The following is a 15,237-nucleotide window of genomic DNA, read 5'->3' as shown; positions in this document are numbered from 1 at the left end:
CAGTGAAGACAATCCTTGTGGGGTGCAGTGAACAAAATCTTTGGGGGGTACAGTGAGCACAATCTTTGTGGGGTACAGTTAACACAATCTTTGTGGGGTGCAGTGAAGACAATCCTTTTGGGGTGCAGTGAACATAATCTTTGTGGGGTACAGTGAACACAATCTTTGTGGGGTGCAGTGAAGACAATCCTTGTGGGGTGCAGTGAAGACAATCCTTGTGGGGTGCAGTGAACAAAATCTTTGTGGGGTACAGTGAACACAATCTTTGTGGGGTGTAGTGAACAAAATCTTTGGGGGGTACAGTGAACACAATCTTTGTGGATTACAGTGAACACAATCTTTGTGGGGTGCAGTGAAGACAATCCTTTTGGGGTGCAATGAACACAATCTTTGTGGGGTACACTGAACACAATCTCATACTTCTGAAGATTTGAGGGTGCTGCCTGTTTTATCCTCCTCCTCCTCATCCATCCTTTTAGGTGTACAAACAATAGTAATTGGGGCCTGGTGTGCTTCTGTACGTGTGAGATACATACACTTTTTTTGATCATATTTCCTATTCCGCTATTCAATAAAAACCTTTGGGGATCAGTTAAATTGCGGAATAGTCTGTGTCGGTACGTGTGAGATCCACCTTTCCAAGTTTTTGGGGTTCATCTCATACTTCTGAAGCTTTGAGGGTGCTGCCTGTTCCATACTCCTCCTCCTTCTCCTCCTCCATCCTTTTAGGTGTACAAACAATAGTAATTGGGGCCTAGTGTGCTTCTGTACGTGTGAGATACATACACTTTTTTTGATCATATTTCCTATTCCGCTATTCAATAAAAACCTTTGGGGATCAATTAAATTGCGGAATAGTCTGTGTCGGTACGTGTGAGATCCACCTTTCCAAGTTTTTGGGGTTCATCTCATACTTCTGAAGCTTTGAGGGTGCTGCCTGTTCCATACTCCTCCTCCTCCTCCTCCATCCTTTTAGGTGTACAAACAATAGTAATTGGGGCCTAGTGTGCTTCTGTATGTGTGAGATACATACACTTTTTTTGATCATATTTCCTATTCCGCTATTCAATAAAAACCTTTGGGGTTCAATTAAATTGCGGAATAGTCTGTGTCGGTACGTGTGAGATCCACCTTTCCAAGTTTTGAGGTTCATCTCATACTTCTGAAGATTTGAGGTGCTGCCTGTTCCATACTCCTCCTCATCCATCCTTTTAGGTGTACAAACAATAGTAATTGGGGCCTAGTGTGCTTCTGTACGTGTGAGATACATACACTTTTTTTGATCATATTTCCCATTCCGCTATTCAATAAAAACCTTTGGGGGATCAATTAAATTGCGGAATAGTCTGTGTCGGTACATGTGAGATCCACCTTTCCAAGTTTTTGAGGTTCATCTCATACTTCTGAAGATTTGAGGGTGCTGCCTGTTCCATACTCCTCTTCCTCATCCTCCCTTTAGGGTAGGAAAAAATTTAATCGGGCCTAGTCTGTGTTTGTACGTGTGAGATACACAGTTTTTTATCCTATTCCGCTATTCAATACACACCCTTTTGGTGTAAAAAACATTAAATTGCGGCATAGTTTGCATATTTGACTGTGAGATACACCCGTGCGATACTGTTGTTCTTTTGTTCTGCTATTCAATAAAGACCTTTCTAGGGCAAGATCTTAAATTTCAGAAATATGAGGAGAGCGTCAAATAGGGGCCGTGGCCGGGGTCGTGGTGCTGCTGCTAGAGCTCCTGTTGCAAGGAGAGGACGTGGTCGATCTGTGCCAGCTACACGCACAAGTGAAACACCTTCCTCAAGTGTGAGTAGGCGACAGAACCTGCAGCAGTATTTGGTAGGGCATCATACGCCTCTAGAAGTGATGAGGCCAGAACACAGAGAGGCGATAGTAGATTGGTTTGCTGCTGACAGTGCCTCCAGTTCCTTCACATTGTCTCCCACCCAGTCTACTGCAGAAAGGTCAGAGTTGGCACCTGCAGCCAATGTCCAACCATCTTTCACCTCACCCCCTTGCAAATCAGGCAAGCAGTCTGAGCCCCAAGCCATACAGCAGTCTCTTATTCTTTTTGAGGACTCTGTCAGCAGGGTTTCCCAGGGCCATCCACCTAGCCCTGCCCCAGAAGTGGAAGAGATTGAGTGCAGCAATGCCCAACCACTTATTTCTCAAGAAGAGTACATGGAAGAACCATCACAGCACGTCTCCGATGATGACGAAACGCAGGTGCCAACTGCTGAGGCGTTCAGCATTGTGGAGACCGACAGGGAGGGCAGGGGTGAAGACTGGGTGGAAGATGATGTGGAGGACGATGAGGTCCTCGACCCCACATGGAATGAAGGTCATGCAGGTGACCTGAGTATTTTGGAGGAAGAGGCGGTGGTCGCACAGAGCCACCAGCACAGCAGAAGAGGGAGCAGGGTGCAGAAGCGGAGCGGCCGTGCCCTAGACACTACGCCTGCTACTGCCCAACGCAGCAAGGGAACGAGCGCACCAAAGTCAGCTCAAAAGAGTTAGTTCTTTAGAAAATGTGCTGATGACAGGACACGAGTGGTTTGCACCCTGTGCAATCAGAGCCTGAAGCGAGGCATAAACCTTCTCAACCTGAGCACAACCTGCATGATCAGGCATCTAAGTGCAAAGCACGAGCTGCAGTGGAGTACACACCTTCAAAACCAAGAAACGTCTCTGGCTCATCCTGCTTCCTCTTCTGCTGCAGTCTCGGCCGCTCCAGCCACCTCTGTAGTCATACCGGCACCTGCCACCCCGCAAACAGAGGATCTGTCAGCAACACCACCACCTGGGTCACCAACAACCATCTCCACAATGTCCCGTGGAAGTGTTCAGCTTTCCATCTCCCAAACACTTGAGAGGAAGAGGAAGTACCCCCCTACCCACCCACGATCCCTGGCCCTGAATGCCAGCATTTCACAATTATTGGCCTTTGAAATGCTGTCATTCCGTCTGGTGGAGACGCCCAGTTTTAAAAAGCTTATGTCGGTGGCTGTCCCACAGTACGTCGTGCCCAGCCGCCACTACTTTTCCAGGCAAGCCATCCCTTCCCTGCACAACCAAATGGGGGAAAAAATCAGGTGTGCACTGCGCAACGCCATCTGTGCCAAGGTCCACCTAACTACCGATACGTGGACCAGTAAGCACGGTCAGGGGCGTTATATCTCCCTAACGGCACACTGGGTAAATGCAGTGGTGGATGGGCCTGAGGCGGATAGCAATTTGGCGCATGTCCTTCCACCACCGAGGATTGCAGGGCGCTTCAGTTTGCCTCCTGTTCCTAACTCATCCTACTCCGCTACCTCATCCTCTACCGCCTCCTCATCCGGACAGCGTAATACCTTCACCACCAACTTCAGCACGGCCAGGGCTAAATGACAGCAGGCAGTTTTACAACTTGCCTGTTTGGGGGACAAACCACACACCGCGCAGGAGATGTGGAGGAGCATGGAACAGCAGACAAATGAGTGGTTGCTGCCAGCGAGCCTCAAGCCCGGCCTGGTGGTGTGCGATAATGGGCGAAATCTCATAGCAGCTCTGGGCCTAGCTGGTTTGACGCACATCCCTTGCCTGGCGCATGTGCTGAATTTGGTGGTGCAGAGATTCCTTAAAAACTACCCCGATATGTCAGAGCTGCTGCAGAAAGTGCGGGCCATCTGTGCGCACTTTCGGCGTTCTCACCCTGCTGCTGCTCGCCTGGCAGCGCTGCAGCGTAACTTCGGCCTTCCCGCTCACCGCCTCATATGTGACGTGCCCACAAGGTGGAACTCCACCTTGCACATGCTGCAAAGACTGTGCGAGCAGCAGCAGGCCATAGTGGAGTTTCAGCTGCAGCACGCACGCGTGAGTCGCTCTGCGGAACAGCACCACTTCACCACCAATAACTGGGCCTCCATGCGAGACCTGTGTGCCTTGTTACGCTGTTTTGAGTACTCCACCAACATGGCCAGTGGCAATGACGCCGTTCTCAGCTTAACTATCCCACTTCTATGCCTCCTTGAAAAAACAATTCGGGCGATTATGGAAGAGGATGTGGCACAGGATGAGGAGGAGGAGGATGAAGAGGTAACATTTCAAAGGCTTTCAGGGCAGTCATTCGCAAGGGGCTCCGAGGGTGGGTTCCTGCACACACAAATTCCAGGGACACAATTGTCCAGCAGGGGCACAGTTCTGGAGGATGAGGAGGAGGAGGAGCTGGAGGAGGAGCTGGAGGAGGAGATGGAACCATGTTCACAGCAGGGTGGCACCCAGGCCAGCTCATGGCCATCACTGGTGCGTGGCTGGGGGGATACAGAGGACACGGACGATACACCTCCCACAGAGGACAGCCTTTCGTCACCTCTGGGCAGCCTGGCACACATGAGCGATTACATGCTGCAGTGTCTCCACAACGACCGCCGAGTTGCCCACATTCTAACTTGTGCTGATTACTGGGTGGCCACGCTGCTGGATCCCCGTTACAAGGACAACGTACCGTCCTTAATTCACTCACTGGAGCGCGATCGCAAGATGCGCGAGTACAAGCGCACGCTGGTAGATGCGATGCTGCTGGCATTCCCATCTGACAGCGGGGCCACAGTGGAAGCACAAGGCAGAGGAGGAGGAGGAGGAGGAGGAGGTCGCCAACGCAACCAGGGCACCGCCAGCACCTCAGAAGGCAGGGTTAGCATGGCCGAAATGTGGAAAAGCTTTGTCAGCACGCCACAACAAACAGCAGCACCAGCAGCTCAGATGGAACGTCTTAGCAGGAGGCAGCATTTTACCAACATGGTGGAGCAGTATGTGTGCACACGCCTACATGTAGTGAATGAGGGGTCTGCCCCCTTCAACTTCTGGGTCTCCAAATTGGGCACATGGCCTGAGCTTGCCCTTTACGCCTTGGAGGTGCTGGCGTGCCCTGCAGCCAGTGTATTATCTGAACGGGTATTTAGCACGGCTGGGGGCGTTATAACAGACAAGCGCAGCCGCCTGTCCAGAGACAATGTGGACAAGCTCACGTTCATTAAAATGAACCAGGCATGGATCCCACGGGACTTTTCCGTACCTTGTGCAGAATAGCAATGGATACCGACCTTACCCACCCATTGTTCCATTTTTGCTCTTTCTCACTCTTTTGGGGTGTACCCTCATTTAAAATTTGTGAAAAGAAGCAGTGTTGGCTACCTCGTCCTCCTCCTCAGGGCCAGATTAATGTAGGGGCTATTGGAGCTGCAGCTCCAGGCCCCTACCTTTTATATAGGCCCCGGGTTGGCCATATTCACTGTGACCGCTCTTCTGTCACTTGTAAACACAGAAGTCTGGCTTCTATGCTCGCTTCCCCAGGCAGCACCCTCAGAACCTCCCCACACAGCGCAAAGGCCTGACAAGGAGGGACAGTTGCCTGATGCATGGATGTGTTTATGGGCTTCAGAGACAGCATCCCATGTTGAATTAGGCATGCATGGCTGCACCCTTCCTCCTCTGGGTGCATGCCAAGGCACGGCCCTTAAGGCCCTTCAAAATCCTCAGCACCAAGACCATGATGCTCTTAATCCGGCCCTGGTCCTCCTCCACCGCCGCTTCCACCTACACCGCCCATAGGTGTGCGCAGCCTATTGCATTAGGGTGTGCACCCCAAAGTTGAAATACACATGCATGTGTTTGCCTACATGTACATGGCCCCGATACATTACTCTCCCTGCTGGCAAAGAGAAATAGAGTAGAGCAGGTCCGAGGGAGATCTTTACCATCTCCTCACTGGCAAACAGAGCGATAATGCTATGTGCCCTAGGTGATTAGGGTGTGCCCAGGTACACCCGGCACACCCTGTGCGCACGCCTATGACACCGCCACATCCACCACCACCTCAACCTCCCTCCTACTCCATATGGGCCTCGTCCTTCAGAGATGAAGAACATTGTTTTATTTTTCTGTTTTTTTTTTGTTGTTTTAAGTTATTTCCCTATCCACATTTGTTTGCAGAGCACTTGCCATGCTCTTAACTACGTTTTGCTGCCATTTGCAGCACTCTAGCCCTTTCCATTGGTGTTTTAGAGCCATTTTAGTGCCTTAAAGTTCGGGTCCCCATTGACTTCAATGGGGTTCGGTGTCCAGGAAAAGTTCGGTAAAAGTCCGGGACACGGACCCGGACTTTTTTTTAAAGTTCGGCCGAACCTGTTGAACACGGACATCTAGGTATCCGCTCAACCCTAGTCAACACCCAAAATTTTGTTCTGATTGATTTTTTAAATTTATTTTTCCCTATGGAGTTCCTTCAAAGCATCGTGGACCAAACAAATATTTTTGCCCAACAGTTCATAGAGAATAACCCCACCTCATATCATGCCCGTCCTTTTGAATGGAGACCCCTAACAGTAGAAGAGTTAAAAGTGTTTTTGGGCCTTACCATCAATATGGGGGTTACAAAAAAAACCGAGCTGCATTCTTATTGGTCCACCAAACCCATCCACCATAAGCCACTTTATTCATCAGTCATGTCCAGGTCCCGCTATGATATTATAATGTGCTTCCTGCATTTTAATGATAATTCACAGTATCCTCCCCGAGATAATCCCAATTTTGATAAACTCTATAAAATTCGCCTCTAATTGATTTCTTTTCTAGACGGTTCCCCGAAGTTTATGTCCCAGACCAAAAGATCGCTGTGGACGAATCACTGGTCCATTTCACAGGCCAGCTGGGATTTAAGCAGTTCCCAGCAAGAGGGCGAGGTACGGCTTAATGCTAAACAAGCTCTGTGAAAGTAAAACTGGATATGTGTACGCCTTTTGCGTGTACAAAGGCAGAGACTACGAGCTCCAGCCCCCTGAGTGCCCAATGTACATGGGAATAAGTGGGAAGATTGTCTGGGACCTAGCCTTCCCACTGTTACAAAAGGGGTACCACATTTATATGGACAACTACTACACCAGTTTGCCCCTTTTCCGCCACCTGTACCTGAAAAAACCTTGGCCTGTGGTACAGTGAGAAAAAAATGGAAGGGCTTCCCGCAGAGTCTTGTCACCACTCCATTACAAAACGGGGAATCCACAAGCCTAAGGAATGAAGAAGTAATGACTTTGAAGTGGAGGGATAGTAAGGATGTTTACATCATGTCCACCATCCACGATGACACCTCAGTGGAAATTCCAAGACAACGTGGTCCCGTTCGAAGTCCCGTTCAAAAGCCTGCTTGTATCCACGAGTACAATAAGTGTTTGCTTTCCAAAATGGGGTCATTTTGTGGGCGTTTCCATTGTATTGGTGCTCTAGGGCCTTCAAAAGTGTGATAGGTAGTCAGAAAGTTATATGTGTATTTATGCTCCTAGAACGCCTGAAGGTGCTACTTGGATGTGGAGTCTCTTTTTGTGGCCAGGCTGTGTAAAAGTCTCACACATGTGGTATCACTATACTCAGGAGGAGTAGCAGAATGTATTTTGGGGTGTCATTTTTTCTGTGTACATGCTATGTGTTAGAAATAGCTTATACATTGACAACTTTGTGGGAAAAAAAAGAAAAAAAAATTGTCTTCATTTTCCCAAGAATTGTGGGAAAAAATTATAACTTCAAAAAACTCACCATGCCTCTTACTAAATATATTGGACTGTCTACTTTACAAAAAGTGGTCATTTGGGGGGTATTTGTACTGTCCTGACATTTCAGGGCTTTAAGAAAGGAGATAGGCCGTCAGTACATCTGGTGTGATCAATTTTCAGTAATTGGTAGCATAGCTTCTAGACTCAATAACTTTCACACAGACTAAATAATATACACTAATTTGGGTTAATTTTACCACAGATATGTAGCAGTATAAATTTTGGCCCAAATGTATGAAGAAAAATAATTTTTTTGCAAAATTTTATAATAGAAACTAAAAAAAAGTTTTTTTTTTTTCAAAATTGTTGCTTTTTTTTTGCTTACATCACGAAAAAATAAACCCAGTTGTGATTATATACCACCAAAAGAAAGCTCTATTTATGTGAAAAAAAATGATAAAATTCTGTTTGGTTACAGTGTAGCATGATTGAGTAATTGTCATTCAAAGTGTGAGAGTGCTGAAAGCTGAAAATTGGTCTGGGCAGGAAGGGGGTGTAACTGCTCTGTATGGAAGTGGTTAACGCTTGGTGGGCCCTGGCTGCAGGAACAACAAGATGAGGGATACAGTTGATGAGTGTTCCTCCTAAACCCAGCCTAATTGACTGGTTAAAAATATAATGTACACTTCTGCCTTATTGCAACATAACCAATAAAAAATAACATAAATACAATAATCTTAGATATCCTTGTAATAATAATAATAATAGAAATAAAAAAAACCCAATATCCACATGTTAAGACAATTTTAAAATATATAACCAAATAATTTCTACAGAAAAGAAAATATAAAAATAAAACACTCACACTTCTGTATTTAACTACATAATTTAAAATTGGTGCTCCTCCGTCATCTTGTTTTGTTATACTCAGCTTGAAACTCTTGCCTGAGCCTGGCTGTCCATGAATTGATGGAGGACTAGGTTCACCTATGACAAAAGGACAACAAAAAAATGTAATGATTACTTACAACTCAAAGCAATGTGAAAACATCCCGTGTATTTATTATTATTATTTTTTTTTCTATTTAATCTTTATTTGATTTTTATCAGATATCAACTAATATTACCAAGTACAACAAAAGTAGCACTCAATGCATAGCACACAGAAAAACCCCCACCATTATCACCCATACCGCTCCCCTCTCCCTCCCCCAATTTCCTATCCCCCTCTCCTCTGTGTCATTCTCTCCCACCCTTCCTCCCCCCATCCAGTACCCCACTTTCTTCCTCCTACTCTGATAATATCTCTGTAAACATCCTAATTTTCTTGAAATGTGTCCATTTTTTACATATACTAGTGAATCTTTTTACTTGACCTTCTTCCATATTGCAAAGGTATTCCATTTTATTTATATATTCTATATATTCTATTCTTTTGAACCATTCTTTTATTGTAGGTTTTTCTGGGGCTAACCATTTTTTAGGTATTGTTCCCTTTGCTGCATTGATTAACTACTTGCCTACTGGGCACTTTCACCTCACCCCCTGCCTGCCTCGGCTAATTTTCAGCTTTCAGCACTATCGTACTTTGAATGACAATTGCGCAGTAATGCAATGCTGTACACAAATTACATTTTTTATCATTTTTTTCACACAAATAGAGCTTACTTTTGGTGGTATTTAATCATTGTTGGGTTTTTTATTTTTTACTAAAAAAAAAAGAGAATAGACTGAAATGTTTTTCTTAGTTTCTGTCAGTAAATTTTGTAAAAGGGTAATTTTTCTCCTTCACTTTGGTGCGCTGATGAGGTGGCATGATGGGCACTGATAAGGTTGCACTTATGGGCACTGATGAGGCAGCACTGAAGGGCACTGATTAGGTGGCACTGATGAGGAGGCACTAATATGCAGCACTGATGGACACTGATAGGTGGCACTGATATGCAGCACTGATGAACACTGATATGCAGCACTGATTGGCACTGATAGGTGGCGATGGTGGGTACTGATAGGTGGCACTGATGGGAACTAATAGGCGGCACTGGTGGACAGCACTGATGATTAGTGCCCTGTTTACCTTTCCTTGTCACCCCTTTGAGGAGGAGCCGATAAACGGACATAGTTAATCACATGGGTAAAGAGCCACGTCATTGGAACACGGCACGGCCACAATCATGGACCAGCAGAGGGCACACGAAAGCAGCACGTACACTGGGGCGCTGTCATATGACGTTGTCCCAGAACAAGAGCCATCATTTGACGGTGGGTGGGCAGCAAGTGGTTTAATATGGCACTATGGTTCTCTTATATCGTTTATTGGTGCTATTTGTATTGTGAAATAAGCATACCCATGGGTCATTTGCCACCTCTTCCCCTGGGATTTCCTTAATATAGTACTGTATATCCTGCCAGAACTCCTTTATTTTTAGGCAATTCCACCAAATACGGGCCAGAGTACCCTTCTAAATACAACTTCTCCAACATAAGGGGGTTTACTCTGTTGGAATTTGTGAGCCTTTACAGGTGTTATATACCATCTTGCTAGACACATATAATTAATTTCTATTGTATTTATATCAGTCACGTAGCCATGTACAGCTCTCAACACTTTTCCCACTTGTTGCTCTTCCTGTCATGTTTCCAACACTTCTTCCTATTTTCCAATGAATGGAATTTCCCCCAGGCCCCTCATCTCCATGAGTATTCTGTAAATTTGAGATACTCCATGTTTCACTGTTGTTTGTGAGTTACATAATCGTTCTATTGGATTTAAATTCTCTTCTGATCTTATCGGCTGTGGTAGTGTAAATAGAAAGTGTTTCAACTGCAAGTATCTCCATTCATTTAAAATTATCAGATCACATCTTTTGTGTTTTAATTCCTAATTCCTCTTGTTTTCCCTTTGTTTACTATATCTTTTAATTGTATATTTCCTATCCAATTTCCAAAAAGTGCCTCTTCACCAGGTGGAAAACAATTGTCCCTGCTAGTGAAATTAATGGTTAATCTTGTCTGTAAATTAAATTCCAAACTTTAAAAACATTTCTTGTCAAATCATGTGTACCTACATCAAGTGATCTGAATTTTTGTGGTATCCATATATTCCTATTTAAGTGCATTTTACTTAAAGTGTTCTCGTTTTTAACCGCTTGCTGCCCGCCCGCCGTCATATGACGGCGGAGCGGAGCGACCATTATCCTGGGCCGCCGTCATATGACGGCGGCACTTTAAGCAGGGCAGGCGCGCGATCGCGTGCGCGCCGCCCTGCACTGCCGGTGTCGGGGTGTCCCCGGGACACCCCCCGTCACCGGCAGGGGGGAAACAGCCAATGGGCGTGGCTGTTTCCCACGTGATCGGCTGTGTTCCAATGACACAGCCGATCACAATGAAGGCGCCCACCAGATGACCGCGCATGCGCGATCGGGAGCGCGCAGCGCGGTCATGTCGGTGGCACTGTGTTCCGTAGGAACACAGCTGTCACCGGCGGTAGTAAACAGTCACTGACAGTGACTGTTTACTATGTGATCGGCTGTGAATCCATTCACAGCCGATCACAAAATGTAAACAAAGAGCAGTAACTCAGTGTTACTAGCTCTTCTCTCCTCATACAGTTTCCAGTGTGAGGGGAGAAGAGCTAGAAATAGTGAGTTACTGCTCTATACACATGTAACAAAGTAAAAGTCACACTAATAAAGGTCCCCACACAGTCCTCAGCCCCCCCCCCAATGTCACCTGTCACCCAACAGTCACCTCATCAGTGCCCAGAAATTGACACCCATAACGTTCACATGTGAGCGCAGCGATCGCGGGCAGAATCACTGCGATTCTGCCCGCGATCTGGAAATCATTGCAAATCGCGGGACGCCTGTGCGGTGCCCCTGACTTGCAATAGCACCCCAAACGCTGTGCGATGTTGCCGCCATTTCCGCCTGCCGAATCGCGGTAACATCGCGCAAACATCGCATGACGCCCAAAAAAGGTACAAGAGTTTCTTTGGAGCGTCATGTGTTGTTTGCGCGATGTTACCGCGATTCGGCAGGCGGAAATGGCGGCAACATCGCACAGCGTTTGGGGTGCTATTGGAAATCACGGGCAACGCACAGGCGCCCCGCAATTTGCAATGATTTCTGGATCACGGGCAGAATCGCAGTGATTCTGCCTGCGATCGCTACGCTCACATGTGAACGTAGCCTAAAGTTCACCGGTCACCAGAGACTGCCATCAGTACCGCCGTGCACCATCGCCCATCACCTGTCACCCATCAGTGACCATCGCCCGTCACCTGTCACCCCATCAATCACCGTCACCTGTCACCCCATCAGTCATCGTCACATGACACCCCATCAGTGATCGTCACTTGTCACCCCATCAATCATCGTCACATGTCACCCCATCAGTGACTGTCATCTGTCACCCCATCAATCATCGTCATCTGTCACCCCATCAATCATCATCACCTGTCCCCTCATCAATCATCGTCACCTATCACCCCATCAATCATCGTCACCTGTCACCTCATCAATCATCATCACCTGTCACCTCATCAATCATCGTCACCTGTCACCCCATCAGTCATCGTCACCTGTCACCCCATCAGTCATCGTCACCTGTCACCCCGTCAGTCATCGTCACCTGTTTGCCATATACATGCAATCACTTACTGACCGCCTAACGACTATATGCGTCGGCCATTAAAAGCTAAATACTGGGGTTATGGCAGCAGATAACCCCCATAACCCCGGTATTTTTTGAAACGGCGGGCGGTCGGCTTTCAGATAAGGGTGGTCCCAGTGGCGGATTCGCCGCGGAATTACCCTTACGGTGCAGGGGAAGAGGTGCCCCCCCCCTCCTGCCGCGTCCCAGACGTTTTCCCAGCTTACCGGACCCGCCGGCAGCAGGGAAAACTATCCGGTCCCGGATCCTCAGAGACAGGAAGTCGAGTGAGGGCAAGATGGCCCTCACTCAACTCTATGGTCTTGGAGGACCGGAGCTACGTCAAAAGACGTTGCCTAGCAACCGGTTTAAAGGGCCGCTTTTTTTTTTTTGCTTTTTTTTTTTCCTCTTTCAACAATTTTTTTTTTTTTCTTTTTTAGTGTAGTTGTGAGGTGTGAGGTCTTTTTGACCCCAGATCTCACAATAAAGAGGACCTGTCATGCCTATTTCTATTACAAGGGATGTTTACATTCCTTGTAATAGGAATAAAAATGATCAAAACATTTTTTTTTTAAACTGTGTAAAAATAAAAAAATAATAAATAAAATAAATAGGAAAAAAAAAAAAAAAAAAATTAAAGCGCCCTGTCCCCGTTAGCTCGCGCGCAGAAGCAAACGCATACGCAAGTCCCGCCCACATATGTAAACGGTGTTCAAACCATACATGTGAGGTATCGCCGCGATCGTTAGAGCGAGTGCAATAATTTGAGCCCTAGACCTCCTCTGTAACTCTAAGCTAGTAACCTGCAGAAATTTTTAAATTGTTGCCTATGGGGATTTTTGAGTACCAATGTTTGGCGCCATTCTGTGAGCATGCGCAATTTTGAAGCATGACATGTTGGGTATCTAATTACTCGGCGTAACATTATCTTTCACATTATGGAAAAAAATTGGGCTAAATTTACTGTTTTATTATTTTTTAGTTCAAAAAAGTGAATTTTTTTCAAAAAAATCGCATTTGGAAGACTGCTGCGCAAATATGGTGTGATAAAAAATATTGCAACGATCTCCATTTTATTCTCTAGGGTCTCTGCTAAAAAAAATATATAATGTTTGGGGTTTCAAAGTAGTTTTCTAGCAAAAAAAATGATTTTAGCTTGTAAACACCAAGTGTCAAAAATAGGCCCAGTCTTAAAGTGGATAAATGGACAACTTTGTGTAAAGCGCTACTTGGATGTGAGGCCTATGTATGTGGCCAGGCTGTGAAAAAGTGTTACACATGTGGTATCGCCATACTCAGGAGGAATAGCAGAATGTATTTTGGGGTGCAAGTTTTGCTATGTACATGCGATGTGTTAGAAATATTGCATAAATGGACAGCTTTGTGTAAAAAAAATGTGTTTTCATTTTCTTTCCACATTTTCCAAAAACTTGTGGAAAAAAATGACATATTCAAAAGACTCATTATGCCTCAAAAATTATACGTTGGGCTGTTTGCTTTCCAAAATGGGGTCATTTTATGGGGGTTTCCATTGTCCTGGTGCTCCAGGGCCTTCAAAAGTGCGATAGGTTGTCAGGAAATTATATGTGTAATTTGTGCTCCTAGAATGCCGGACGCTGCTACTCGGATGTTAGGCCTCTGTATGTGGCCAGGCTGTGAAAAAGTCTCACACATGTGGTATCGCCATACTCCGGAGGAGTAGTAGAATGTGTTTTGGGGTGTAGTTGCAAGTATACATGTGCTGTGTGAGAGAAATAACCTGTTAATACGGCAATTTGTAAAAAAAATAAAATAAAAAAAATAAATCTTCATTTTGCAAAGCATTGTGGGAAAAAATGACAACTTCAAAAAACTCATCATGCCCCTTATTAAATACCTTGGAATGTCTACTTTCCAAAAAGGGGTCATTTGGGGGGTATTTGTTCTTTCCTGACTTTTTAGTGTCTCAAGAAATGAGATAGGCCTTCAGTACATCAGGTGTAATCAAGTGTGATCAATTTTCAATGAATAGCACCATAACTTGTGGACTCTATAACTTTCACAAAGACCAAATAATATACACTTATTTGGGTTTTTTTTACCAAAGATAAGTAGCAGTATAAATTTTGGCCAAAATTTGTGAAGAAAAATGACTAATTTGCAAAATTTTATGACAGAAACAAAGAAAAATGCGTTTTTTCACAATATTTTCAGTCTTTTTTTATTTATAGCACAAAAAATAAAAAACCCAGTATTGATCAAATACCATCAAAAGAAAGCTCTATTTGTGTGAAAAAAAAGGACACAATTTTTGTATGGGTACAGTGTTGCATGACAGAGTAATTCTCAGTCAAAGTGTGAGAGCGCTGAAAGCTGAAAATCGGTCTGGGCAGGAAGGGGGTGAAAGTGCACTGTAGGCAAGTGGTTAACCAATCTTTTATCACTGTTTGTATTTGTCCATTCTATCATTCAAGCTATTATTACTGCATTATAACCACATACCACGCGAACCAACATAGCCATACGTCGGTAGTGCACGTCTTGCTGAGGAACAAGTGCACGCCACGGCGGCGCTCTCCCGTCCCCACTCGGCAGCAGAGATGCCCATGTACAGGGCCAGTGGCCGCGATTGCTGATGGGCACCCGCGATTGCCCACCACTGAGAGAGAAGAACAGTCAGATGTTATAAACACAGCAGACCGTTGTTGTCTCTGAAATGATCACAGAGCACCTGTGATCCTTCTATATAGGATCACAGGTCTCTATGATCATTTCACAAGTCCTTCCCCCCACAGTTAGAAAACACTCCCCTAGGCTCACATTTAACCCTTTGATCACCCCTAGGTTAACCCCTTCCCTGTCAATGTCATTATTACAGTAACAGTGCATATTTTTAGCACTGATTACTGTAGTAATGTCACTTGTCCCCCCAAAAGTGTCAAAAATGTCAGTTAGGGGTCCGATCTGTCCGCTGCAATGCCGCAGTTCTGCTAAAAATTGCAGATCGCCGCCATTACTAGTAAAAAAAAAATTACATAAATATTTTCTCTAGTTTGTAGGTGCGATAAATTTTGCA

General features: G+C 45.4%; 1 protein-coding gene across 3 annotated transcripts in view; it reads right to left on the bottom strand.

The window, feature by feature from the left end:
• The window catches only part of NCAM2 (neural cell adhesion molecule 2), a 491,943-nt gene that overhangs the window by 77,223 nt on the left and 399,483 nt on the right, over positions 1-15,237 (bottom strand). For all 3 annotated transcript variants that reach the window (XM_082247052.1, XM_082247051.1, XM_082247053.1), the window contains one exon: positions 8,395-8,516. In XM_082247052.1, coding sequence (XP_082103178.1) covers positions 8,395-8,516 — 122 coding nt within the window. The remainder of the gene's footprint in view (positions 1-8,394; positions 8,517-15,237) is intronic.

This window comes from Pelophylax lessonae, assembly GCF_965119305.1.
Source record: "Pelophylax lessonae genome assembly, chromosome: 2".
NCBI lineage: Eukaryota > Metazoa > Chordata > Amphibia > Anura > Ranidae > Pelophylax > Pelophylax lessonae.
The sequence above is the reverse complement of the archived record's forward strand: the minus strand, read 5'-3'. Positions and strand labels throughout refer to the sequence as shown.